The 26,306-nt window shown below is 42.6% G+C and overlaps 1 protein-coding gene across 5 annotated transcripts in view; it reads right to left on the reverse strand.

Moving 5' to 3' along the window:
* The window catches only part of LOC115364872 (dematin-like), a 45,186-nt gene that overhangs the window by 7,328 nt on the left and 11,552 nt on the right, over positions 1 to 26,306 (reverse strand). For all 5 annotated transcript variants that reach the window (XR_003928725.1, XR_003928724.1, XM_030059528.1 and 2 more), the window contains 10 exons: positions 13,952 to 14,018; positions 12,091 to 12,141; positions 10,615 to 10,695; positions 10,331 to 10,459; positions 3,701 to 3,745; positions 3,058 to 3,262; positions 2,498 to 2,542; positions 1,544 to 1,696; positions 1,118 to 1,236; positions 674 to 776 (listed from right to left, as the gene is read on the reverse strand). Coding sequence is in view for 3 of the 5 variants with exons in the window: in XM_030059528.1 (XP_029915388.1) it covers positions 674 to 776; positions 1,118 to 1,236; positions 1,544 to 1,696; positions 2,498 to 2,542; positions 3,058 to 3,262; positions 3,701 to 3,745; positions 10,331 to 10,459; positions 10,615 to 10,695; positions 12,091 to 12,102 (892 nt within the window). In the remaining 2 variants the exon portion in view is untranslated. The remainder of the gene's footprint in view (positions 1 to 673; positions 777 to 1,117; positions 1,237 to 1,543; positions 1,697 to 2,497; positions 2,543 to 3,057; positions 3,263 to 3,700; positions 3,746 to 10,330; positions 10,460 to 10,614; positions 10,696 to 12,090; positions 12,142 to 13,951; positions 14,019 to 26,306) is intronic.

Genomic DNA, 26,306 nt, shown 5'->3' on the forward strand with positions numbered 1-26,306 from the left:
GCTGTGACACCTGGACACACACCAGGTGTGTGTGCTAGGTCTGCTCCAGCCCTCACTCAGTCCTTGTCACTTCTGAATTATTATAATTATAATAATAATAATAATTATTATTATTATTCATTTAAAGTTGTTTCGTTTTTCTCCCAAATTTTCTGGTCATTTTTTTTCAGCTGCTAATTGCCTTTTTCCGTTTTTGACAACAAACACACAGACCAAAAAACTGGATTTGTGCCGGTTTTAAAACAGTTTGAAATTATTTCAGCATCAAGCTTGAACACTGGAGATGCTGCATAATCTAATAATAATAATAATATAATTATAATTATTTAAAATGTTCTGTTTATTTTCAGTTCTTTTCTGGATTTTTTTTTTAATTTCAGATAATTTTTGTAATAAAAAAAAAATGCTATTTTTAACTCATTTTGTTTAAATTTTTGGCCAGAAGAAGAAAGAAGAAAGAAGCTGTGAGCTGATATCAGTCAGTTTCCAGAAAATGAATTATAATTTTGTTAACTGAGTATTTTTGTGTGTGTGTGTGTGTGTGTGTGTGTGTGTGTGGACCTGCATGCATGTGTGTGTGTGTGTGTGTGTGTGTGTGTGTGTGTGTGGACCTGTATGTGTGTGTGTGTGTGTGTGTGTGTGTGTGTGTGTGTGTGTGTGTGTGTGTGTGGACCTGCGTGCTGGCTGCGGTCCGGCAGAGAGCGGGTTTTCCTCCTCAGAGGAGCAGATCTCTCCAGCTCCTCCTTCAGGATGATCTTCCCCAGGTTGGACTGGATCTGCAGGAGGAACCAGCAGGTCAGCAGAACCCACAGCGTTCCCTCAGCAGAGGTTCTGCAGTGAAGCTCAGCGTGAAGAGGAACAGCAGTTTGTTGTGGAGAACGGTTCCTTCAGTTCAGTTCTCTCTGCACTAACAAGTGTTCTAGTGCTGCAGCTCCAACTGCATGGAGAACATCTGATGCTCTGCATGGAGAACATCTGATGCTCTGCATGGAGAAGGTTCTCCTGCACAGGAAGCTGGAACTCCAGCCGCATACAGTAACCTGTGTGTGCATGTGTGCATGTGTGTGTGTGTGTGTGTGTGTGTGTGTGTGTGTGTGAGTGTGTGTGTGAGTCTGACCTTGTTGAGCTCCTGTCTCTGCAGAGCTCTCAGCCCCCACAGGTCGTCCCCCAGCTCCCCGTCTTCCTCCTCCTCCTCTTCCTCGTTCCTCCCTCCAGCCCTCCTCCTCCACTCCTTCTCTGCAGGAGGAGACAAGGACACAGGGAGAGGACACAAGGACACAAGGAGAGGACACAAGGACACAGGGAGAGGACACAAGGAGAGGAGATAAGGACACAAGGAGAGGAGACAAGGCGAGACGTATGAATCCTCTGCTCTGCTTTTCTTTGACAGGGCAGTTTTTTTTATTTTCAAAACGCCTCGTGAGGCATTTAGAAACATGTTCTATCCTCTGTTTTGGCACTAAGTTAGCTCCATACTTTCTCTTGTATTTACCCTCTGAAAGCTGGGGTGTGTGTGTGTGTGTGTGTGTGTGTGTGTGTGTACCGATCACAGCCAGCGAGGGGGGGCAGGGCCAGTAGTCGGTCTCGATCTTGGACGGCAGGTTCGGGTCGGGAGGCTGAGCCGCCGGGAACTTGGACGACTCGATGATCAGATCCTCGATGTGTTTCTGCTGAGGAGCGGCAGAGGAGGGCAGGTCTGCACACACACACACACACACACACACACACACACACACACACACAGCAGGTTAAAGCTGGCAGAGTGGATCAGCAGAGGGGTACCAGGGCCACGGCAGGACACAGAAACCACAGAGCCGGGTGGGAGAAAAACCCAAAATTTTCAAGATTAAACTCGTAAATTTTACAAGAAAAAACTCAAAAATTCTGAGATTGTAAAGGCACCAATTTGTGACAAAAAACTCCTGAAATTCTGAGATTAAAGTCATAAAATTACAACAAAAAAATTCGGTAAATCATGAAAAAAAGACTTGAAAATTCTGAGATTATAAAGTCACAAATTTATGATAAAAAAAAGCAGCAAAGTGAAGCCATGTGGTTCTCTGACCCCAAAAAAAAAAAAAAAAAATTCCCATAAATTTTTTTTCCTCATAAATTTACCACTTTAATCTCAGATATTTTTTTCTCAGAATATCACCTCCCGTCCTCCAGCCCTATAATTTGGATTGGCTGTGCCGTGGCCCTAATGTCCCGCCGCAGACTCACTCCCACACACACACACACACACACACACACACCACAGGACATAAACCAAACTGCTGATCGATCAGTCCGTCAATAGAGCAGAAATCAGTTATGATTTCGATAATGGACGAATGATTTTAGAACGAATTCTGAAGTAAAATCACAAACCGCCGTGTGATTCTCCGTTCACGTCTGTATCAGATCAATACTTCAGTTTTTCTTTTCTTTTCAGACTGAAGTAGACGATACACACACACACACACACACACTCACACACACACACACACACACACACCTTGCTTATAGATGGGAGGCTTCTTGTAGATGTTGGTGCCGTTGTCTGGAAGAGAGAAAAGAAAGAGTTTCAACGGGAGGAAGAAAAGAAAAGAAAAGAAAAGAAAAGAAGCAGGGGAAACATGGTGATCAGATATAATGATAATAATAATAATAATAATAATAATAATATGATGCACTGCAATAGATGAAAGGAGAAGAAATAAAGAAAAAAAAACAAGGATGAGAATAAAGTTTAGAGAAAATGATCAACATAAAAAAGTAAGATCAAAATGATGAAATGATAAAGAACAGAATAGAAGACAAGGAGGGGAAAACAATAAAAAAGGAAAGAAGCAAAAGAATAGTATAGAGCAGAACTGCTCAGAATAGAGTGAAACACAAGAAACAAAATGAAAAGAAAAGAACAAAAAAGAAAAGAATAATATGGAAAGGATGAAGAACAGATAAGAAGAAGAAAAGAAAAAATAAAACAAAACAGAATGAAAAGACTGGAGAGAAAAGAAAAGAACAGAAAAGGAGAGGAGGAGAGGAGGAGAGGAGTGTGTGTGTGTGTGTTACCGGGCCGGTGGAAGTGCTGCATGCTGCTCTTGGCGCCAGACGAGTGTGTGAGCTGTGTGAGCTGTGTGAGCTGTGTGAGCGGTGTGTGTGTGCAGTGTGTGGCCGGCGGTGTGTGTGCGCGCTGGGTTCTGCAGGGCTGGACGGTGGAACCGGGCGAGGAACCCGCAGGAGACCGGTTCTCCAGCCAGTCCTTGTGGAGAACGTTCTGGAGACACGGAAACACAAAGTGAACCTCCAACAACCACACACACACACACACTCACACACACACACACACACACACACACACACACACACACACACTCACACACACACACACACACACACACACTGAACTGAAAAAACAAACTGTTCAATACACAAATAATACACACATGTAGATATCAGCTGATTATATTTAATTACATTATAACTGTGACACTGAGAGAGAGACAGACAGGCAGAGAGAGAGACAGACAGACAGACAGACAGACAGAGAGAGAGAGAGAGACAGAGAGAGTGAGAGACAGGCAGACAGAGAGACAGAGAGAGAGAGACAGAGAGAGAGAGAGAGAGAGACAGACAGGCAGACAGAGAGACAGACAGAGAGAGAGACAGACAGGTAGAGAGAGACAGACAGAGAGACAGATGGAGCTTCACTCACCTCGGGGGAGGGCGGGGGGGAGATGGAGCGAGGAGAGAGAGATCTCTGGAGGAGAAAACATAAAAATAACTTCACTGCTCAGAAACAGAAACAAGTGGAGAGGCAGAGCAGCAGAACGTCCACCTGCACGTTCTGAAGGTTCTGCATGTTTTTCATGTTCCATATGTTCTGTATGTTCTGCATGTTCTGCATGTTCCATATGTTCCATATGTTCTGCATGTTCTGCATGTTCCATATGTTCTGCATGTTCCATATGTTCTGCATGTTCTGCATGTTCCATATGTTCTGCATGTTCTGCATGTTCCATATGTTCTGCATGTTCCATATGTTCCATATGTTCTGCATGTTCTGCATGTTCCATATGTTCTGCATGTTCCATATGTTCCATATGTTCTGCATGTTCTGCATGTTCCATATGTTCTGCATGTTCCATATGTTCTGCATGTTCTGCATGTTCCATATGTTCTGCATGTTCTGCATGTTCCATATGTTCTGCATGTTCCATATGTTCCATATGTTCTGCATGTTCTGCATGTTCCATATGTTCTGCATGTTCCATATGTTCTGCATGTTCTGCATGTTCCATATGTTCTGCATGTTCTGCATGTTCCATATGTTCTGACAGAACATGCATCTGTTTTTTTTGTTTGTTTGTTTTTGAAGACAAACAGGATTTAAGACAGAAGAGCAGACGCAGCTGCTCGCTCACATGGAGACGTGACATTATTTGATTATTGTTATGATAACATGGAGACGTAACATTATTTTATTATTGTTATGGTAACATGGAGACGTTAACATTTTATTATTGTCATGGTAACATGGAGATGTAACATTATTTTATTATTGTTATGGTAACATGGAGACGTTAACATTTTATTATTGTCATGGTAACATGGAGATGTAACATTATTTTATTATTGTTATGATAACATGGAGACGTTAACATTTTATTAATGTCATGGTAACATGGAGATGTAACATTATTTTATTATTGTTATGGTAACATGGAGACGTTGACATTATTTTATTATTCTTATGATAACATGGAGACGTAACATTATTTTATTATTGTTATGATAACATGGAGACGCTGACATTATTTTATTATTGTTATGGTAACATGGAGACGTTAACATTTTATTATTGTTATGATAACATGGAGACGTTAACATTTTATTATTTTTATGATAACATGGAGACGTTAACATTTTATTATTGTTATGATAACATGGAGACGCTGACATTATTTTATTATTGTTATGATAACATGGAGACGTAACATTATTTTATTATTGTTATGGTAACATGGAGACGTTAACATTTTATTATTGTTATGATAACATGGAGACGTAACATTATTTTATTATTGTTATGGTAACATGGAGACGTTAACATTTTATTATTGTCATGGTAACATGGAGACGTTAACATTTTATTATTGTCATGGTAACATGGAGACGTGACATTATTTGATTATTGTTATGATGACATGGAGACGTTAACATTTTATAATTGTTATGGTAACATGGAGATGTAACATTTTATTATTCTTATGGTAACATGGAGACGTTGACATTATTTTATTATTGTTATGATAACATGGAGACGTTAACATTTTATTATTGTCATGGTAACATGGAGATGTAACATTATTTATTATTGTTATGATAACATGGAGACGTTGACATTATTTTATTATTGTTATGATAACATGGAGACGTTAACATTTTATTATTGTTATGATAACATGGAGATGTAACATTATTTTATTATTGTTATGATAACATGGAGACGTTCACATTATTTTATTATTGTTATGATAACATGGAGACGTTAACATTTTATTATTGTTATGATAACATGGAGATGTAACATTATTTATTATTGTTATGATAACATGGAGACGTTGACATTATTTTATTATTGTTATGATAACATGGAGACGTTAACATTTTATTATTGTTATGATAACATGGAGATGTAACATTATTTTATTATTGTTATGATAACGTGGAGACGTTAACATTTTATTATTTTTATGATAACATGGAGACGTTAACATTATTTTATTATTGTTATGATAACATGGAGACGTTAACATTACTTTATTATTTCACCTGCCCTCACTCATTCACCTCCTCTGGAAACATGAGAGGGTGAGCGGCTGCTGATGTGTTCATGTGTTGTTAGAATGTTAAGGTGGAACAAACAAACAAACAAACAAACAAACACAAAACAACATGATCAAACAAATACAGTTTGATTTGTGAATGCAAAATGTGTCTACGGAGCAAAAACTAGACAGCCAATATGGGGGAAAAAACAATATGGAGCCATGTTTTTTTCTCATAAATTTACAACTTCAATCTCAGGTTGTTTTTTTTTGTTTTGTTTTTTTTTTTTTTTTTTAATTTGTGACTTTATAATCTCAGAATTTTCAACTACAATGGCCCTAATATGCCATCATATAAAACAAAACAAAACAAAATGTCCCAAGTAATGGAATTTTTTAAAAAAAAAACAAAAGTATATCTCAGAATATTTTTGATGCCAAAAGTCACATTTTTTAAAATCTATTAATTAATTTATTGTTGTAAAGCATGCTGTATTTGTTTTCTAAATTATGATGTATTTAAAATCTGCTCAGTATTTCTTCAATATGCAAGATTTGTTTGTGCAAAACCACTTGTGTTTGTTTGTTCATGGTGTTTATGAGCCGGTAAAACATGTGCTTTTTCATTTCCTCGTCATGTTGTGGCAGTAAGTTAGCTCCGTAAGGTCAGTCAGCGCTGCAGCCCGACACGCTCGAGCACAGGAACGCAGCTCAGAGCGCAACAACACCATGAGACCACAGAGAGAGAGACAGACAGACAGGCAGGCAGACAGACAGACACACAGACAGACAGACTGACAGACAGACAAACAGACAGACAGACAGACAGCCAGACACACAGACACACAAACAGACAGACAGACACACAGACAGACAGACTGGCAGACAGCCAGACACACAGACACACAAACAGACAGACAGACAGACACACAAACAGGCAGACAGACAGGCAGACAGACAGACACACAGACACAGAAGCTTCTAGAGATTTCCCATTGATCTGCCTCCCCTCCCTCTCTTTATCCCGCCCTGTCTCTCTCTTATCCCCTACCACACACACACACACACACACACACACACACACACACACACACACACACACACACACACACACACACACACACACACACACACACACACACACAGAGCTGTGTGTAATGAGCTGGCAGTCCGGTGAGCAGCAGACTGATGTCTTGTGTTGCAGCCGGAGGTCTGAGGTCTGGCCAGCGTGTCCTGGACCACGGGCAGCATGACCAACACTAACAAAACAACCACAACTAACAAAACAACAAAAACTAACAAAACAACCACAACTAACAAAACAACGAACACTAACAAAACAACCACAACTAACAAAACAACCAAAACTAACAAAACAACCAAAACTAACAAAACAACCAAAACTAACAAAACCACAACTAACAAAACAACCAAAAGTAACAACACAACCAACACTAACAAAACATCCACAACTAACAAAACAACCAAAACTAACAACACAACCAACACTAACAAAACAACCAAAACTAACAAAACAACCAAAACTAACAACACAACCAAAACTAACAAAACAACCAAAACTAACAAAACAACCACAACTAACAAAGCAACCAAAACTAACAACGCAACCAAAACTAATAAAACAACCACAACTAACAAAACAACCAACACTAACAAAACAACCAAAACTAACAAAACAACCACAACTAACAAAACAACCAACACTAACAAAACAACCAACACTAACAACGCAACAACCAAAACTAACAAAACAACCAAAACTAACAACGCAACAACCAAAACTAACAAAACAACCAACACTAACAAAACAACCAAAACTAACAACGCAACAACCAAAACTAACAAAACAACCAAAACTAACAAAACAACCAAAACTAACAACGCAACAACCAAAACTAACAAAACAACCAACACTAACAAAACAACCAAAACTAACAAAACAACTAACACTAACAAAACAACCACAACTAACAAAACAACCAAAACTAACAAAACAACCACAACTAACAAAACAACGAACACTAACAAAACAACCACAACTAACAAAACAACCAAAACTAACAAAACAACCAAAACTAACAAAACAACCAAAACTAACAAAACCACAACTAACAAAACAACCAAAAGTAACAACACAACCAACACTAACAAAACATCCACAACTAACAAAACAACCAAAACTAACAACACAACCAACACTAACAAAACAACCAAAACTAACAAAACAACCAAAACTAACAACACAACCAAAACTAACAAAACAACCAAAACTAACAAAACAACCACAACTAACAAAGCAACCAAAACTAACAACGCAACCAAAACTAATAAAACAACCACAACTAACAAAACAACCAACACTAACAAAACAACCAAAACTAACAAAACAACCACAACTAACAAAACAACCAACACTAACAAAACAACCAACACTAACAACGCAACAACCAAAACTAACAAAACAACCAAAACTAACAACGCAACAACCAAAACTAACAAAACAACCAACACTAACAAAACAACCAAAACTAACAACGCAACAACCAAAACTAACAAAACAACCAAAACTAACAAAACAACCAAAACTAACAACGCAACAACCAAAACTAACAAAACAACCAACACTAACAAAACAACCAAAACTAACAAAACAACTAACACTAACAAAACAACCACAACTAACAAAACAACCAAAACTAACAAAACAACCACAACTAACAAAACAACGAACACTAACAAAACAACCACAACTAACAAAACAACCAAAACTAACAAAACAACCAAAACTAACAAAACAACCAAAACTAACAAAACCACAACTAACAAAACAACCAAAAGTAACAACACAACCAACACTAACAAAACATCCACAACTAACAAAACAACCAAAACTAACAACACAACCAACACTAACAAAACAACCAAAACTAACAAAACAACCAAAACTAACAACACAACCAAAACTAACAAAACAACCAAAACTAACAAAACAACCACAACTAACAAAGCAACCAAAACTAACAACGCAACCAAAACTAATAAAACAACCACAACTAACAAAACAACCAACACTAACAAAACAACCAAAACTAACAAAACAACCACAACTAACAAAACAACCAACACTAACAAAACAACCAACACTAACAACGCAACAACCAAAACTAACAAAACAACCAAAACTAACAACGCAACAACCAAAACTAACAAAACAACCAACACTAACAAAACAACCAAAACTAACAACGCAACAACCAAAACTAACAAAACAACCAAAACTAACAAAACAACCAAAACTAACAACGCAACAACCAAAACTAACAAAACAACCAACACTAACAAAACAACCAAAACTAACAAAACAACTAACACTAACAAAACAACCACAACTAACAAAACAACCAAAACTAACAACGCAACAACCACAACTAACAAAACAACCAAAACTAACAAAACAACTAACACTAACAAAACAACCAAAACTAACAACGCAACAACCAAAACTAACAAAACAACCAAAACTAACAAAACAACCAACACTAACGAAACAACCAAAACTAACAAAACAACCAAAACTAACAACGCAACCAACACTAACAAAACAACCAACACTAACAAAACAACCACAACTAACAAAACAACCAACACTAACAAAACAACCAAAACCAGCTGCAAAAAAAAGTTCATTAACTGAAATGAGAATGAAAACGAGGCTTTACAACAAAACGAAAACTAAATGAAAGTCCCCTCCCCAGTTTGATCTTTTTTCCCTACAGTGGCCTTAACATGCCGTCACAGCAGCACTTCTGGTCAGAAGGTCAAAACAGGTTCATGACATCAGCGCAATAGCCTATGCATTATCGCCCTCTTGTGGTTAGTGATAGAAATGAATTATCCACAGACTGAAAGTCAATAATTAGATATTAGAATAATAATATTTTTATTATATGACAGTGGCGGGCCACATGTTGAGTAGCCCTGGTGTAGTGTATAGTGTGCGACTATTCCAGCGTGTGCATTCTATATTGTACATTGGTTAATATTGCTGTACCCCCCTCTCTTGAGGAATTGAGGACTTGACCCCCCCAGAGGTGGAGTCGGATTTGCGCCCCTGGCAGGGGCTAATCTGTGGTATAAAATATCCTCATCTGCAGGTCTGATAATGAGAGCGACATAAACTCCACCTTCAGTTTCTGTGCTCACTCCACGTGTTTTGCTGCCTGCATCTCTGGAGCCACAAACAGCCGACCACCTGATGAGGCTCCAGCTGCTGTGAAGCTGCAGCATCAGGCTGGCTCTCTGTGAACCCGAGTGACATTACAAACCTGCTTACACCCTTCATAAGACCTGATCAAGTCTTACAAAGGCTGTCTTATAAACCAAACTGGTTATCAATCTTAATTATGATAAGAGTGTTAGAAAGGGCCTGCAGTGTTTGAGTGAAGCCCTGGTTAACCCCGTCCTGCCCGTGAGGCCAGCGGGGGGCGCAGTACCTCCATGGGGCTGTAGCTGTAGTGAGGCTGGTAGATCATCAGGTCTGGGCGCTCGATGTCCAGGATGGCTTTGTCCCTCGGCAACGCTGCCAAGTCCTTATAACCAATAACCCCGTCCTCCACTCTGGCCTGAGAGAGAGAGAGAGAGGGAGAGAGAGAGAGAGGAGGAGGAGGAGCAGAAATGACCCAGTGATCACAGATTACTGCCTCAAGATTAATCTGAGGGATAATGTAACTTGATGTGTGTGTGTGTGTGTGTGTGTGTAAGTGTGTGTGTGTCTCACCACAATGGCTGCAGCGGGGGATCCTGGGATGCTGGGGCCTCTCAGTGACAACACACTGCCTGGAGATGTCTGAGCCAGTTGCTGCTCACACACACACACACACACACACACACACACACACACACACACACACACACAGTTAATGGAGGAATCTGAAAAGATCGTCAGTCAGATCCATGAAACCTTCAGGAAAACTGACAAAGAAACAGCCTGCAGGTCAGTGTTGTGTCCAGCGGGGGCAGCACTGAGCTAAACAGCCTGCAGGTCAGTGTTGTGTCCAGCGGGGGCAGCACTGAGCTAAACAGAGCAGAATCTGTGTGGGTCAGTGGGGCTCAATGCTCTAAACTGATCAGTCCATTTGATCCAGATATTGATCAGTAACTGGACTGTTCCTGTCCATATTTCTGCTGCAGACAGGATTATAAACTGAAATTATAATCCATGGCTGTAAAATGCTGTGAGTGTGAGCAGATTGGCACTGGCATTGAGGCTCTGTGCGGCTGACTGGCTGCAGAACCACAGGAGAACCAATCATCTGCTTCCTAAATGTTCCACATTTCCTTCCTCTGAGCTCAGAGAAATGTGGATCTTCTGAAGCAGCGGCTGCTCGTTTCCACCGACGCACAGGAGAAAAAAATCCGATTATCATTTAGAGAGCTGATTTTATGGAAAATTCCCATTGACGGCTGTTCATTAGACTCTGTTTTAGCTTCTACGGCGCCCCCTGGAGGTGAAAACCACATACTCTCTGAGGTGGAATCATTATTTGACTTTATTATGTTCCTTTTTTAAACTCATTTTATACTGCTTTATCTAGTAATATATATAATTACATACTTAATAATGCAGCTTTATTCCAGGTTTATCATAACTAAACTAACATTTGTTTACATGAAGCTTGTTAAAATAGCTTGTGAACTTACAGGTTGGCTGTGTCTGTTTGTCATTTGTCTTCCAGACTTTTTTTTTTATTTGTTTTTGTTTTTGTTTTTTCAAAGCGAACATGCCCAGGCTGAGAGCGGAAAATGTTTTAAGAGGCATTTATAAGAGAGGAAACCTCATCACTCTGTTACACCATCTGTGAAGGGTAACCTTTAATGACCTAATCTATTAAAAAAACATTTCTCTATCCAAGGGTTTAGAAATATGATATTTTATCTGTTCAGAAAAAGTCACTGCGGCTCTGTAACATCATCTGTGGAGGAACGTTTCATCCGGATGTAAAACAATCAAAAACCCTGATATTAACACTAAGAATCCTAACTCCCATGGGCGAAGCAGCGGCAGTGTTTCCTCAGAGCAAAATCAGCCTCTCATTTTCCTCTCAGACATTTTTGGCCTGAAGGAGCTAAAATTAGAAAAGTGGATGACGCTCGCTGCCGCGTGAGGCCTGACATAAAGCAAAAATAAAACCACAGGAGGCATCGCAGCTCGTTAAAACACTGAACGTTTGAGTTTAAGTGTGAGAATAATCACCTTGGGCATCATCCTGACTGCTGATTGGTCAGTTCCTGTGGCGAGGACACACTGCGAGACACAAACACAGGCGTTACATTACATTTAATACACAGAGCTGTCAGCCATCAGTGTAGTTATCAATCAAAAATCACTTTCTGTCCTTTATTGTTCACTTGTTCTGCCATACTTAAATTATTATGTTGTGGTATGGGGGAAACACCTATAAAAGCAACCTACAGACACTATGCACATTACAGAAAAGAGCCATCAGAATAATTAATGATGTAGGATTCTCTTGGAACACACAAATTCACTCTTCTTAAAACTACAGGCCTTGATATGTATGGATATAGTACAGCACAACACAGCACAAATCATGTATAAAGCAAGACATAATCGATTATCAACCAATATTCAAGAAGTGTTTCTTGACAGAGAGGGGGGATATGAACTGAGGGGGGCTCTATAACTTCAAGAAACCTTACGCAAGAACCACCATGAAGAGTATGTGCATGTCTGTCTGGGGGGTGGATTTATGGATTGCTATAAAACAAAGTGCAAACATTATCCAATTCAAGAAGATGTACAAGTCCAGGATCAGTGAGAAGTGCAGGGCTGAGGAGGGATTACCTTGACTGTGACCCCGGGTGAGTTTTAGGTTTTATCTTTGAATCTAACACAGGGTGTGATTCAGGTGGTGCAGCATCGTCTGTGGAGTTAGGGAGCTATGAATGGGGCATTCGATAAAATAAAAAATCATGTAAAAAAAAACAAAAACGAACAAACAAAAAAATCATGTAGCCTAGGGGAAGGAAATAATAAGTTTACACTTCCTCCTACTCCTTTTCGAACATGTATTATATAATCTGTGTCGTTACTGTTATTCTGTTGTACAGCCTTATTTAATTTCTTGTTATTTTGTTGCAAAGTCTCTTGTTTTTGCTTAATTTGTTTGTTAAATTTTCACTTTGTTTTTATTTATTTTTTACATGTTCGAAAATAACTAAACTAAACTAAACTAAACTAAACTAGTTTGGATCATTATCACCCAGTGTTCAGTGAGAGGGTTTCCATGGAGCAACAATCTGGTCTCTCCAGGAGAAATCTACCTGCCTTACTGATGTCTCTTCAATTCAATTTTTAATTTCAATTCCATTTTATTTATTTATATCGCCCAGAATCACAAATCACAAATTTGTCGCAAAGGGCTTTACAGGAAACACAACCTCCTCTGTCCTTGGACCCTCACATCGGATGAGGAACAACTTCCTATCTTAATTCCTCAGCCCAATTATGGAAACCAGTCTTTTGTTTCCATGGCGACAGAGACCTCAGGTAACTGTTCATTATTGTTGTTTATTAAGGTGTGTGTAGATTCAGAGTACGCTGAGAGACCGCCAGGAGTTCACCTCTGCCTGAAGGGCCCCGACAGAGGACTTACTGCAGCGCCTCAGAACCTGCTGATGTGTGACGCTCATCTGCATATTGGAGCAGGTCATTTTTTTAAAATTTTTTTTATACGGATTGTACCTTTAATTACAGCCGGTAATGAGCTGTGCACAGCTGCACACAGAGCTGCCAGGTCCGCTTTGTCCCACCTGACCCACACACACACACTGGGATTATTCTAGAGCCCAGAGCTTTGTCCAGTACTGAACACACACACACACACACACACACACACACACACACACACACACAGCCTGGGTAACTAGCGGTCACAGGTGGTTAAAAGGCCCTGACACACCAGTACACTGAAGTATAGGGGTCTGCAGTCTGTCTGACATAATACTGTTTGTGTGTGTGTGTGTGTGTGTGTGTGTGTGTGTGTGTGTGTGTGTGTGTGTGTGTGTGTGCATGTGTGTGTGTGTGTTCTTACCTCAGGGAGAGTAAGGGATCATGTCTGCGTGTGTTTCTCTTCAGGGCTCTGCGGCCCGATCAGCACCCTGCAACACACACACACACACGCACACACACACACACACACACACACGCGCACACACACGCACACACACACACACACACACACACACACAGTGTTACGTTCACAAACAAATATGAAACAGGCTCTCAGGTTTCCTGTGTGAAGGTTAAACAGGCAGAACGCTGCACTCTGCTCTTAGGAAGTGAACGTGAAATTTCAGACTGATCCAGGTGCGTCGGCGGCGCCATGGCGACGGCCCGCCGGGCGTCACACACCGAACGCCAAAACCTTTATTAGAACACAACGACCTGACACACACACGTCAAGCTGCAGCTTCTTCTTCACTTGTCTGATAAGAGGCAGCTGCTCTCTCGACAGACGTTTGTTCATTTTTAGGATTCAGATGAGATCTTTGGTTGTAGCGTCTAAGGACACACACACACACACACACACACATACACACACACATCATCAGTGTCCCTGACTGAACCCCCGACTTTATTGAACCAGAACCTGAAACCAGAACCTGAACCAAACTGAAGTGAAGCGGCGGCTCGGCTCGTCCGGCTGAAGGTCGGCTGCTGATGATTGACAGGCGCTCTCTCCTGTAACTGTGCACCTGATTGGACGAGCCCTTCACGAGTGGGCCGTCCTCTCATGGAAACTTTCTTTGACATTACAAAAACAGTTTTCAGTGAAATGAACCCTGCAGCTGCTGGATCTGTCCTCATTTCAGATCCACTACACGGCTACATAAAAACTGTCTCAGGACGTTTGCACCTGGATGCTCCTAATTTGCATAACGTAGCCGTAGACCTCACCTTTATGCAAATGAGGACGCAACACAAGCAGAATGCATTGCACAGCTGCTCACAGAGACAGTGAACGGGAGGCGTGGAAATGACTGATCCTGTGGGGACGAGCGGCGGGAGGTTTGGCGTCTGAGCGGCATCGAGCGTCCAAACACGACGCTCAGGGATGAGGACTGTGTGGACTCTATCAGCTGTGGCGCTGAACTAAAGAATTTCAGTAAAGTAAATGGAAGTTGATTTTTTTTTTGTGCTCAGCTTCAGGTTTTGTACGGTGATGTGCTGCGGACAAAGCCACCTGACCGCCTGTTTTTTTTTTTTTTTTGCTTGGGTTCGGTGAGTCCCGGGTCTGGACCGTCAGCTCATCCTGTCATGTGACCTGCTGGACCAGAATCCCCTCAGCTTCACTTCAGGCCCGTCAGAAACACACAGGCTGAGCTTTCACTTGAGCTCGGGATCATCTCACTAAAGAGCGGCTCTCTGTGCCGACGCCCATATTGATCTGTGATGGGATCTGGTGTCACTGAGGCTCTGAATAATTCATATGTTAATGTGTGGCTGCTGCTGCTGCACCAGATAGACAGGCAGACAGACAGGCAGACAGACAGACAGACAGGCAGACAGACAGACAGACAGACAGACAGACAGACAGGCAGGCAGGCAGACAGGCAGGCAGACAGACAGACAGACTTACAGGCAGACAGACAGACAGACAGACAGGCAGACAGACAGTCACTCAGTCTCATCCTCTGTGTTATAGTCTTGTTTTCAGATGCGAAGCGTCTCTGTGAGCTGTTATGACGCTCAGGATCACAGTCAGCTGCAGGTGAGCTCCATTTGGACCGGCCGGCTCAGGTAACGGCGAGGGCGGAGCCAAGTGTTTAAAAAGAGAGTTGAATGAGCAAAGAGTTGAAAGAGAAGAGTGGGCGGAGCCAAGTGTTTAATAGGAGAGTGGGCGGGGCCACGTGTTTAAAAGGAGAGCAGGCGGAGACAAGTATTACGCAAAAAAGCACGGGCGGAGCCACAATTTTAAAAGGAGAGTGGGCGGAGCCAAGTGTTTAAAAGGAGAGTGGGCGGAGACAAGTATTTAAAAGGAGAGTGGGCGGAGCAAAGTGTTTAAAACGGTGTGGGTGGAGCCAAGTGTTTAAAAGGAAAGTGGGCGGAGCCACATGTTTAAAAGGACAGTGGGTGGAGCCAAGTGTTTAAAACGAAAGTGGGCGAAGCCAAATCTTTAAAAGGAGAGTGGGCGGAGCAACGCGTTTAAAAGGACAGTGGGCGGAGCAAAGTGTTGATAAAGGAGCGCAGGCGGAGCCAAATGTTTAAAACAGTGTGGGTGGAGCCAAATGTTTAAAAATAGTGTGGGTGGAGCCAAATGTTTAAAAGGAGAGTGGGCGGAGCCACATGTTTAAAACAGTGTGGGTGGAGCCAAATGTTTAAAACAGTGTGGGTGGAGCCAAATGTTTAAAAATAGTGTGGGTGGAGCCAAATGTTTAAAAGGAGAGTGGGCGGAGCCACATGTTTAAAACGAGACTGGGCGGAGTCAAATGTTTAAAAGGAGAGTGGGCGGAGCCATGTGTTTAAAAACAGTGTGGGTGGAGCCAAATGTTAAAAAGGACAGTGGGCGGAGCAAAGAGTTTCAAAGGAGAGTGGGCGGAGCAAAGTGTTTAAAAGGAGAGTGGGCGGAGCCAAGAGTTTCAAAGGAGAGTGGGCGGAGCAAAGTGTTTAAAAGGAGAGTGGGCGGAGCCAAGAGTTTAAAAGGAGAGTGGGCGGAGCAAAGTGTTTAAAAGGAGAGTGGGCGGAGCAAAGTGCTGGACCTGAGACAACAAATGGTAAACGAAGCTTTGTCGTCTTTTCATCAAAGCCAAACTTCCAAATCCTCTTTGAGCTTCTGCGGCGTTGTCATGGCGACCCAACGACAGCCTCTCTATCAGAGCATGCGGTGTCGGGGCGGGGCGGGGCGGGGCGGGGCGGCAGGTCAGGTGCCAGTCGGGTTTTGGGGCGATGAGGCGAAGAGTTTAATCCCACATGGACGTGCAGCCCAGAGGAATCAGGGGCTCAGCTCTGATCGCTGCTCGTGTGTGTGTGTGTGTGTCTGTCTGTCTGTCTGTGTGTGTGTGTGTGTGTGTGTGTGTGTGTGTTGTCAGTCGCCTCTCGCTGCTCGTGTCTCTGCACACTCCGGCATCGCTGGTCGCTGTTTTCATGCAAAAGATGTGTTATGCAAAAAATGTCCAGCAGGTGCCGCTAATAAAAATGGAAAATGTGTGTTGAACCTGAACGTGGCTCAGCACCGTCTTCATTCATCTGATATCCAGCTCCAAATATCTGAGACATCAGACAGACAGACAGCCGGCTGGAGGCAGACAGACAGACAGACAGACAGGTGGAGGCAGACAGACAGACACAGAGAGCGATGGGTCCCTGTGGACAGATCAATTACTGTCTAATGGCTCCTGCTGATCAATAAGCTCATCAGCGAGCTGGACGGTCAGGTTTCAGCTCCTGTCTGTCTCTAACGCTGGACTCTGTCCTCGCTCCGCTCACCTCCCTCCTCAGAATGAAAACAAAAACACAGAGGACGGCTCGTTCACACTCACATTAAAGGAGCAGTTCACTCAAAACACAACAAAGTTTCCAGTCTGCGAGCCACTGATCCTGACAGAGCAGCTCGAGTCAGGATTTCTTTTCTTTTCTTTCTTTCTTTCTTTCTTTCTTTCTTTCTTTCTTTCTTTCTTTCTTTCCTTCTTTCTTTCTGCCAACCTGTAAAATTTCCATGCCACCCCTGAATATCTCTCTAGCTCCGCCCCCCGCTCCGTCTCGTTCTGCCTCCTGATGTGGCCGGTTTTTGTTCTTTTTTCCTTAAACTCTTCTTGGTTTGCAGAAACATTAAATGATAAAAATAAATAAATAAATAAATAAAATCCACAGATCAGCCGAACCAATCAGGAGCCGGCGCCACGACGAGAAAAAAAAAAAAAAAGTGTCACAGAAAAAATAAAACATGAAGAGCAGGCTGAGGCGACGAGGCGTTCACAGTCGGCTGTAAAACTCGTAAACGTTATGAGAAGAAGAGAGGGAGGAGAAACAGAGCTGAGAGACTTCACCAGCACACACACTCATCATTATCGTGTGTGTGTGTGTGTGTGTGTGTGTGTGTGTGTGTGTGTGTGTGTGTGCACGTGCATGAACAGGCAAAATGATGTGTGGGTGCATGTTTATGGGTGTATGTGTGTGTGTGTTCCGACTGGTGTGAGTGCCTGTTTGCAACACTAGTGTGTAGGAGTGTGTGTGTTTAGATGTGTGTGTGTGTGTGTGTGTGTGTGTGTGTGTGTTTTGTGTGGGTGATTTGACTCATCCAGCTCGTCAGCTGTGCTGCTTCATCTCTCTCTCTCACACGTGGACCCATAGTTCCCATAGTCCATCTGAGCGCATCCCGCAATCCTTTGCAACTGCCAGTCAAACCGTTTGTGTCGTTTAAATCCGTCAGAGCTCAAACTCGAATCAGCCAATCAGCAGCTGGCTCCCGGCGTCCGGCTGCGTGTCGCCTTATCGATCCTCCAGAGGAAAGTGGGTCGCTGTGCACCGCCGGCCCGTCCCCACGTCACACACAGCCTCCTCTAACAGGCACTTACCACTCACTACACACACACACACACACACACACACACACACACACACACACTGCTGTTATGTTTCTCTATAGTTTTATATACAGGACACACTCTATTTAATGTCTGTCTGTTTGTTTTGACTTTGACTCGGCCTGTGAGGCGTTCACTGTCCCGTTCCTCCGTCTGTGTGCGGCTCTGTTCTGATGAAAAGCTATAATTTAATAAAATGATCATTTATTGTTCTTAATGTCTGAAAATAAATCCTGTCACGGAGTTTAAAAGCTTTAGATCTCTTGTTTTCATGGATTCAAGCTGAGTTTCTCTCTATCTGTGTGTGTGTGTGTGTGTGTGTGTGTGTGTGTGTGTGTGTATGAAGCTCTGCATCTATTTTCAGTGATTCACTCCTGATTTCCAGGATCTGAACTCCGTTGCTAAGCGATGCAGGAGCGAAGCTGCGGCGTCGCTGAATCACGGCGGACGAGAGTTTGGTTTCCAAAAGAGAGCTGCTCTGACAGAACTGCCTCTGCAGCACAGAGGGGGGGGGGGGGATGGGTGGGGTGGGGGTGGGTGTGGGGTGGATGAAATAAATGTCAAACTTTTAGCCCCCAAAAAGGAAAAATTAAAAGTCAGTGCTCCCGTTTTGACTCCATGAAAAAAATAAAAAAGTAAAATCTACAAATCAAGCTGGAAATGTTGGTGGAGTTTTGGACTGGAACCTAAACGCCACATCGACACAGAGTCATCACACTCATTATTATCACACTTACATCTCTAATTTCTAATTTCTAAATCTGGCTGATGCCTTTATGTCCAGTGGGCGGGACCACAGTGATGGTGCGCATAGGCTGTTCTAGGGGGTGGCAGGGGGTGGCAGCTGCCCCCCTAGAAAAATGCCTTGCCACCCTATAGTTGCCACCCCAATTTCAGACAGTTTATTTATTTATTTTTTAATTGTGGCTGTTCGGAAACTCTCTGTTACGAGACTCAAATGTCCGAGTGCAAGTAAATTCAGCAAAAGATGACACTCCTACTATTTAAGGGGTTGATAAATGAATAAATAAATAAATAAAAATATATATTTCTAATGCCACCTTTTGCTTTTCTATTCAATGCTTTACTCATGTACCACAATAATGGAATGTTTTTAAGTTAAAATATCCTCATTTGGGGGTTTTTCTAAGCAAATACTGATATATGGGATCGTTTGGTATTAAATCAGCATATATATTTCTGCCACCCCTTAAAATCTCCATGCCACCCTCTTGCCACCCCATGAATATTTGTCTAGATCCACCCCTGATGGTGCGTTCAAAGGCCTCAGGAAAAAAAAAAAATCTATCCGACAGCTGCAACTCATCAAATGGTGCGATGGTGTATTCAGGTTGGTGTAAAATTACAGAGAAGTTTTTTCTCATAAATTTATGAGAAAAAAGCTTGAAAAACTGCAAGATTATAAAGTCACAAATTTACAAGAAAAAAAAAACACACACACACACACACAAAAAAAACAGAAATCCTGAGATTGAAGTTGCAAATTTATGAGAATAAAACACGGATATTCTCTGAGATTAAATTGGTAAATTTACAGATTTACTATCAAATCATCATCCTGCTCGAGTGGCTGGAAATTAAACTTTCAGCCAATCAAAGCTTCACAAATCTTCGACCATCCTCTCTCATCCACCTGCCCCTTCAAAATAAAAGTATGTTTCTCTGCCAAACTGAGATCCTGTTGGTTTGCACTTATAATGATCCCTCCCTGCACCGCGTCCCACCCACACGTCCTTAACACGACACTAGATCCACATGGGGGGGTGTAGGGGGTGTGGGGGTCCACGTCTACGTTCCCGGCTGTTTTGTTTTGTTTCTGTGTGTTTATTATTGTCACCGTGACAACAGATTTCTTTAACCTCAACCACAAATTTCTTTTATTTGTTTGTTTATTTATTTAGTTATTTAGTCATAACTCTGTGGTCATTTTCTAGTAATTTATTTTTAAATATGTATTTGTAATATTTATTAAAAAATGAAAATTTAGTTCCTTTTTAGTGGCAAATTTCTTGTCATTTTCTTGTAGCTTTTTACTTTTTTGTTTTTCACGAGCATCTCAGCACAAAACTAAAGATGCATCAGGGACGAGAGGCGGCAACAACTCTAAAATCTGCAGAGGAAATAAAGTGAAATAAAGTGAAATAAAGTGTGGAGGACAGAGGGGAGATGCCCCCCCCCCCTCCGTTCCTGGTCACCATGGCAACAACAGGTGTGAGCGCGGTCAGACCGGGGGGCGAGACGTGCAGGTCGTGACGCCGTGTTTTCCTGGCAGCGAGTCAGGACTGTGAACGCACCGCCGTGTGTCCGCGGCGCTGAGTGACGGCGGACGGGACGGCAGATAACTGAGAGGAATGCTGGGAGATATGTGCAGGTTGCTAGGCGACCAGCCACAGCTGTCCAATCAGCTGGCAGGAATGTGGGCGAGAGAGAGAGTGAGAGAGAGAGAGACACTAAAACACACAGACCTCCCACCAGCAGACCACCCCGACACTGAGTGTGTGTGTGTGTGTGTGTGTGTATGTGTGTATGTGTGTGTGTGTGTGCGCGTGTGTATGTGTGTGTGTGTGTAAAATACCAGTGAAATTGCCCTCCAGGTCACTAATCTCTGTCCTGCTTTTTTCAAGCGCTACACTTGTCAGCCACACAAACACACAAACACACACACACACACACACACACACACACACAGTGCGTGGATTAAGCCTGGTAGTGCTGATGTGTGTTTTGTCTTTCTGTCCCGGCTGCAGCGTCAGTCTGCTCAGGTCGCGACCCCAGGTGACCCCACCCGGCCAGCACAGAGGCACACACACACACACACACACACACACACACACACACACACACACTTTTTTGAAAACACAACTTTTTCCTTGGACCTTCTGTCCGCATGAAGACGGTCGAATTCATCACCTAAAATGCAACTTATGGGAAATACTGTCCACAGGGGATTTTATTTTGAAAGCGCTGTTCTTCCTCATCTGTGACCGACTGTCCTTTAAACCCTCGGCCTCGTCAGTGAGGCTCATTAGGGCTGATTATGTCATGTTTCCAGTCCAGTTGAGTCTCCAGGCTGGGTTCACTGGTCCCAGTTCAGTCAGTGGATTTATTCTAATCTGGCTGCTGTTTGTCAGATTAGCTCTTCACTTTATTAAAAAGGTTCATTTGGCCTACAAATGAATGTTACCACAGCTTTTCTTTTCTTTTCTTAGCTCTTCACTTTGTGGAGGCAGAGACTCCCAGTCACGTCCACGTCCCAGTCTCAATAACCATCACACACACACACACACACACACACACACTGACCAGGAGCAGCACTGAACACACTGCACTGCACTGCACTGTGTGTGTGTGTGTGTGTGTGTGCTTTAGAAAACACTCCCGCGTGGAGCGATGTGTTAAATAAAGTTGTGCTTTCGAAAAAATGTGTCTGTGTGTTGACACGGCCTCAGTCTGAAACACGCAGCTGCTGTGTGTGTGTGTGTGTGTGTGTGTGTGTGTGTGTGTGTGTTAGTCAGCAGAATCAAAGCAGCCAGTAACAGCTGTCAGGGATCAGGGTGCACACACACACACACACACACACACACACACACACAGCTAAAACGATCAGTTATTCGTGACTTTATCAAACTTGAATTTCTTACATTTTCGGTTAAATGTTAAAAGTTTAAAATGAAAGAAAAGACCTCACACGTCACCATGTTTCACATTAAAGGTCGAGGAAAGGATTACTTGTTGTGAGTGAATGAGAACCACGTAGATTCAACCTTCAGCCTTTTGTTTTTAAGTGCCGTCGGTAGAGTCTGAAGGGAAGTGACGACGCTCTCAAAGAAATCAAAGGAACCAGTGATTTCTCGCCTCTAGAGGGCGTCAAAACTCTGTCACTCCTCCCTGGCAAAGACTTTATTTTTCCACGAGGTCGTGTTTGGGATTTCCTTTAGAAGTGAACTGTTGGATGTTGGCATGTTGGATCATGAATATAACACCTAATGTAGAAATACATCAAGCAGAAGAGAGAAATACAACAAATACACAGCAGACAGGTCTGCCCTTTACCTCCCAGAAGAAAATGAAATCACTGCTCTCTCCGTCTTTGTGGAGGAAACCTTTTGCTTTCCTGACAGCAGCGAACACAACACAGTCACCAGCCGGCTGCCGTTAACTTTACCTCCGGTTCATTTATCCATTTATCATAGAGACCGCTTATTTTGCTTATTAAACATAGCTGATAATAACTGGATGCAAATGTTTCCCTTAAGAGGCGGCGACGTCCTGCAGCTTTAAGAGCGGCGTCATCGGCGTAACGAGACGCAGAACTGACCTCAGACCAGCCAGGAGGCTCAACACTGGGGCAAATATTGCAGTTTGCCACAGATATCACAACATCTGACCTCAGCAGAGGTCGGTCCAAGCCTCCAACACAGAGGAGAGGAGAGGAGAGGAGAGGAGAGGAGAGGAGAGGAGGAGGAAAACATGGAGGACGAGACTCTTCAGAGACGAGTTTACAGCGACTCGCCTGTTTCAGGAGGGACTTTTACAGCGAGCGCCTCTCTTTGTTTGGAGCGAAGACACATCAATTATCCTGGGAGGTCGTTAGTACCGGTCACTGCATTTTACACACACACACACACACACACACACACACACACAGGTCCTGAGAACATGTAGACCTTACCAGTTTCTATGTTCAGATTTATAACGGCAGATGTTGCTACTGCTACACACACACACACACACACACACACACACACACACACTGTGAGTGGAAGTCAAACAGCTCCTGGTCTGGAGGCTGAACAGCATCTTGACTATCTGTCTCAAGCATCATGTTGAGACAAATAGTTTTTTATTTATTTGTTGGTGTGCGGCAAGTTTTTATTTGCCGAGGAGATTCCTCACTTTTTTGTTGTTTTTTGTTTTCCTGTGTTCATGTTGTTTCATGTGATTCATCATCAGAGGAGACTGACGACTCAACAGACCAATCAGAAAAATGAGACGTCTCGATGCTAAAAGCCTGTTCTTTTCCTGTTGTCTTCCTTTTAACAACCTGGCGACCCACTAAGGGGTCCCGAGCCTCAGGCTGAGCTCCAAGAAACTGGATCCATGAACTGACTCTGGCTCATGTCCACAGGTGGTGCAGGTGGGGTGGCAACTTGGCCAGAAATTACCCGAAAATTTGCACAAATTATTAAAAGAACAATAACAAGAAAAATGACCTAAAAATAGCAGAGAGAGAGAGAGAGAGAGACAGAGAGACAGAGAGAGAGTTATTAGCCAATAACAATAAAAAAATAGGCAAAAATGTCCTGAAAACTATATAATATAATTTTAAGGCTTTTTTTCCTAATATTGAGGTCATTTTATTTTTTTTAATACTTTCTTTTAATTTTAAGGACTACTTAGGATCTTTAATTTCAGGTTATTTCCTGTTTCCTCTCCTTTTACTAGTTTCTTGCTAATGTTTGGCTCATTTCTCATTACTTTGCTCATTGCCTTTTGTCTCATGTTTTTCCCATGTTTCCCATTTTCCTGTTTAAAAAAAAAAAACAAGTGAACCTGTTCAGGCTTTAAAGGGTTGAGCTGGTTTGTGCTGGTTCCTGATTTGCTGTTTGTACCTCGGCTGCTTGTTGACGTGTGATGCAGCAAAATGTAAAATACCTGGAGAGCCGAAGCCCGAAGCTGAAAGTAGGTCAGAGAAACACAGACTGCTGAGTCACACTCATGTCCTGTCTGTCTGTCTCTCTGCCTGTCTGTCTGTCTCTCTGCCTGTCTGTCTGCTGCTGAAACTACTGCCTTCAAACTAACAGACATCATCATAAGTGATTCTCTGGTCTCTGTCCTCCTGATCTGAGCTCCTCCAGGCTCCAGGTCTCTGCTGCTGTCTGAACTCTGGACTAAAGGCTGAGCTGCTCCAGGCTCCTGGCTCTAAAGGCTTGTCCTGAGTCTCCTCATGAATCCTGGCTGTGTTTTGGGCGTAACATGCAGTGAACCAATCAGAGGCCGTCTCCCGTCCCCTCTAACAGCCAGGTGTGTCTCACCTTGGTGGGCTGCTGTTCTAATGGAGGATTCTCCAGGTAAGAAGGAAGGAGACGGAGTGAAAGCTCCCGAGCAGATCAGGACTCCATCTGAGCTCCCTGAGGTGAAGCAGCGTCCCTGCCCTGTGTGTGGGACAAGCAGAGCGGACGCTCGCCGGCGCCCCCTATGGAGGCCACCATCACTGTCTGATGATGAGCTTCAGACAGCAGAGAGACCTGCAGCACTGACCTCAGAGCTGCTGTTTGCTGCTCAGTCACTTTCAACTGCCTCAAGACAGCAACGCAGCAACAATGAACACCTCTGAACCAAAAACTCAACCAAAAACCCCCTCCGACCCCCCACTGGGCTAATTACTGGACCTCAAGGTGATCTTGAAACCTTTTTTATTCAGAGCCTAAAAGGTCCATATAAGTTCCCAAGCAGTTAAAGATACATGTATGAACCGTTTCCTCTAAATGTGAAGGTACAAGATCAGGAGGCAGCGTGTGTTAGGCCAAAAACAACGAACAAATACATAAAATAATGAATAAATACTTAAATAAATAAATAAGTGAGGTAAAATATGAATTGAGGGCAGATTGTAACTTGCAGGCTGTGGTTGAGTCCCACTGGAAACCAGTTTGGTAGATTTGTGGATCTGAAAATCAGCTGATCCGTCTGTCCAGTCAGTGTTGGAGTTGAGATCCAGGAAGCAGACTGCTCTCTATCAGTTACAGACCACAAGGACACAAACAAGGAGCCCAAGTCCAGGGGCCAGGAGCTGAAGCTCAGAGGCCCCGGGGACGAGCCCTGCTGGACCCCAGAGGGGACGAGCGTGGCCTTTACTTTCTGAGAGTAACACGCTGACGTCATCTAAACACACACACTCAGTCAGACGGGTCACTGGAACACAGCCGGCTCCTCCACACCTCCAACATGGCCGCCGGCCACCAGGAAACCCCACAGAGAGGGTTCTGGGTTTGAATCATGTTGGTTTGTTTTCTCACCGACTCCTCCAACCCCAAACACCCAGGAAATCACACAGCGTCAGCTCAGTGTGTGTGTGTGTGTGTGTGTGTGTGTGTGTGTGTTCGGGCAGGCTCTTATCTCAGCTGGCAGGCTCGGCCACGCCCAGCCGGCCTCGCTCTGACCTCGTTACGGCTCGGCAGACGGCGGCGTGGCGTGCGGCTCATCACAAACACTTCCTGCTTCAGATTAAAGGTTTACAGATGAAACTGAAATCAAAATGAAACTTTGTGAGCCGCCGCCTCGTCTGGTGATGTTCACACCTGCAGCTTCAGCAGGTTCCCCCGACTTTAACTCCAAAATACAGTCAATTAAAAATAAATTTCAATATTTTTAATTGAATCCTGAAAAAAAGTAACAGGTTTTGTTTATGGGTTAATAGATATTGACAGATTTATTTGGCTCTTTGGTTGCTGTTTGCTTTTTCTGTTTACTTTTTGTTCATGTCTTTATTTTGTTCTATGTTTTTTTATTTGTTCATGTTCAAAATAAAAAAAAAGTAGAATGCTAAAAAGTGTGCCTAAAATGTTCCATTTATTTGATTATTTAGTTCCTGAAACAGTAAACTCCTTCTCTGAAAAATAAAAATATCAACATATCCCTACTCAAAAAAAAAATATATATACACACACACACACACACACACACACACACACACACACACACACACACACACACATATCTATATCTATATCTATCTATCTATCTATCTATCTATCTATATATATCTATATCTATCTATCTATCTATCTATCTATCTATCTATCTATCTATCTATCTATATATATATATATATATATAGAT

This window comes from Myripristis murdjan, chromosome 9 (genome assembly GCF_902150065.1).
Source record: "Myripristis murdjan chromosome 9, fMyrMur1.1, whole genome shotgun sequence".
In the NCBI taxonomy this organism is placed as follows: Eukaryota; Metazoa; Chordata; class Actinopteri; order Holocentriformes; family Holocentridae; genus Myripristis; species Myripristis murdjan.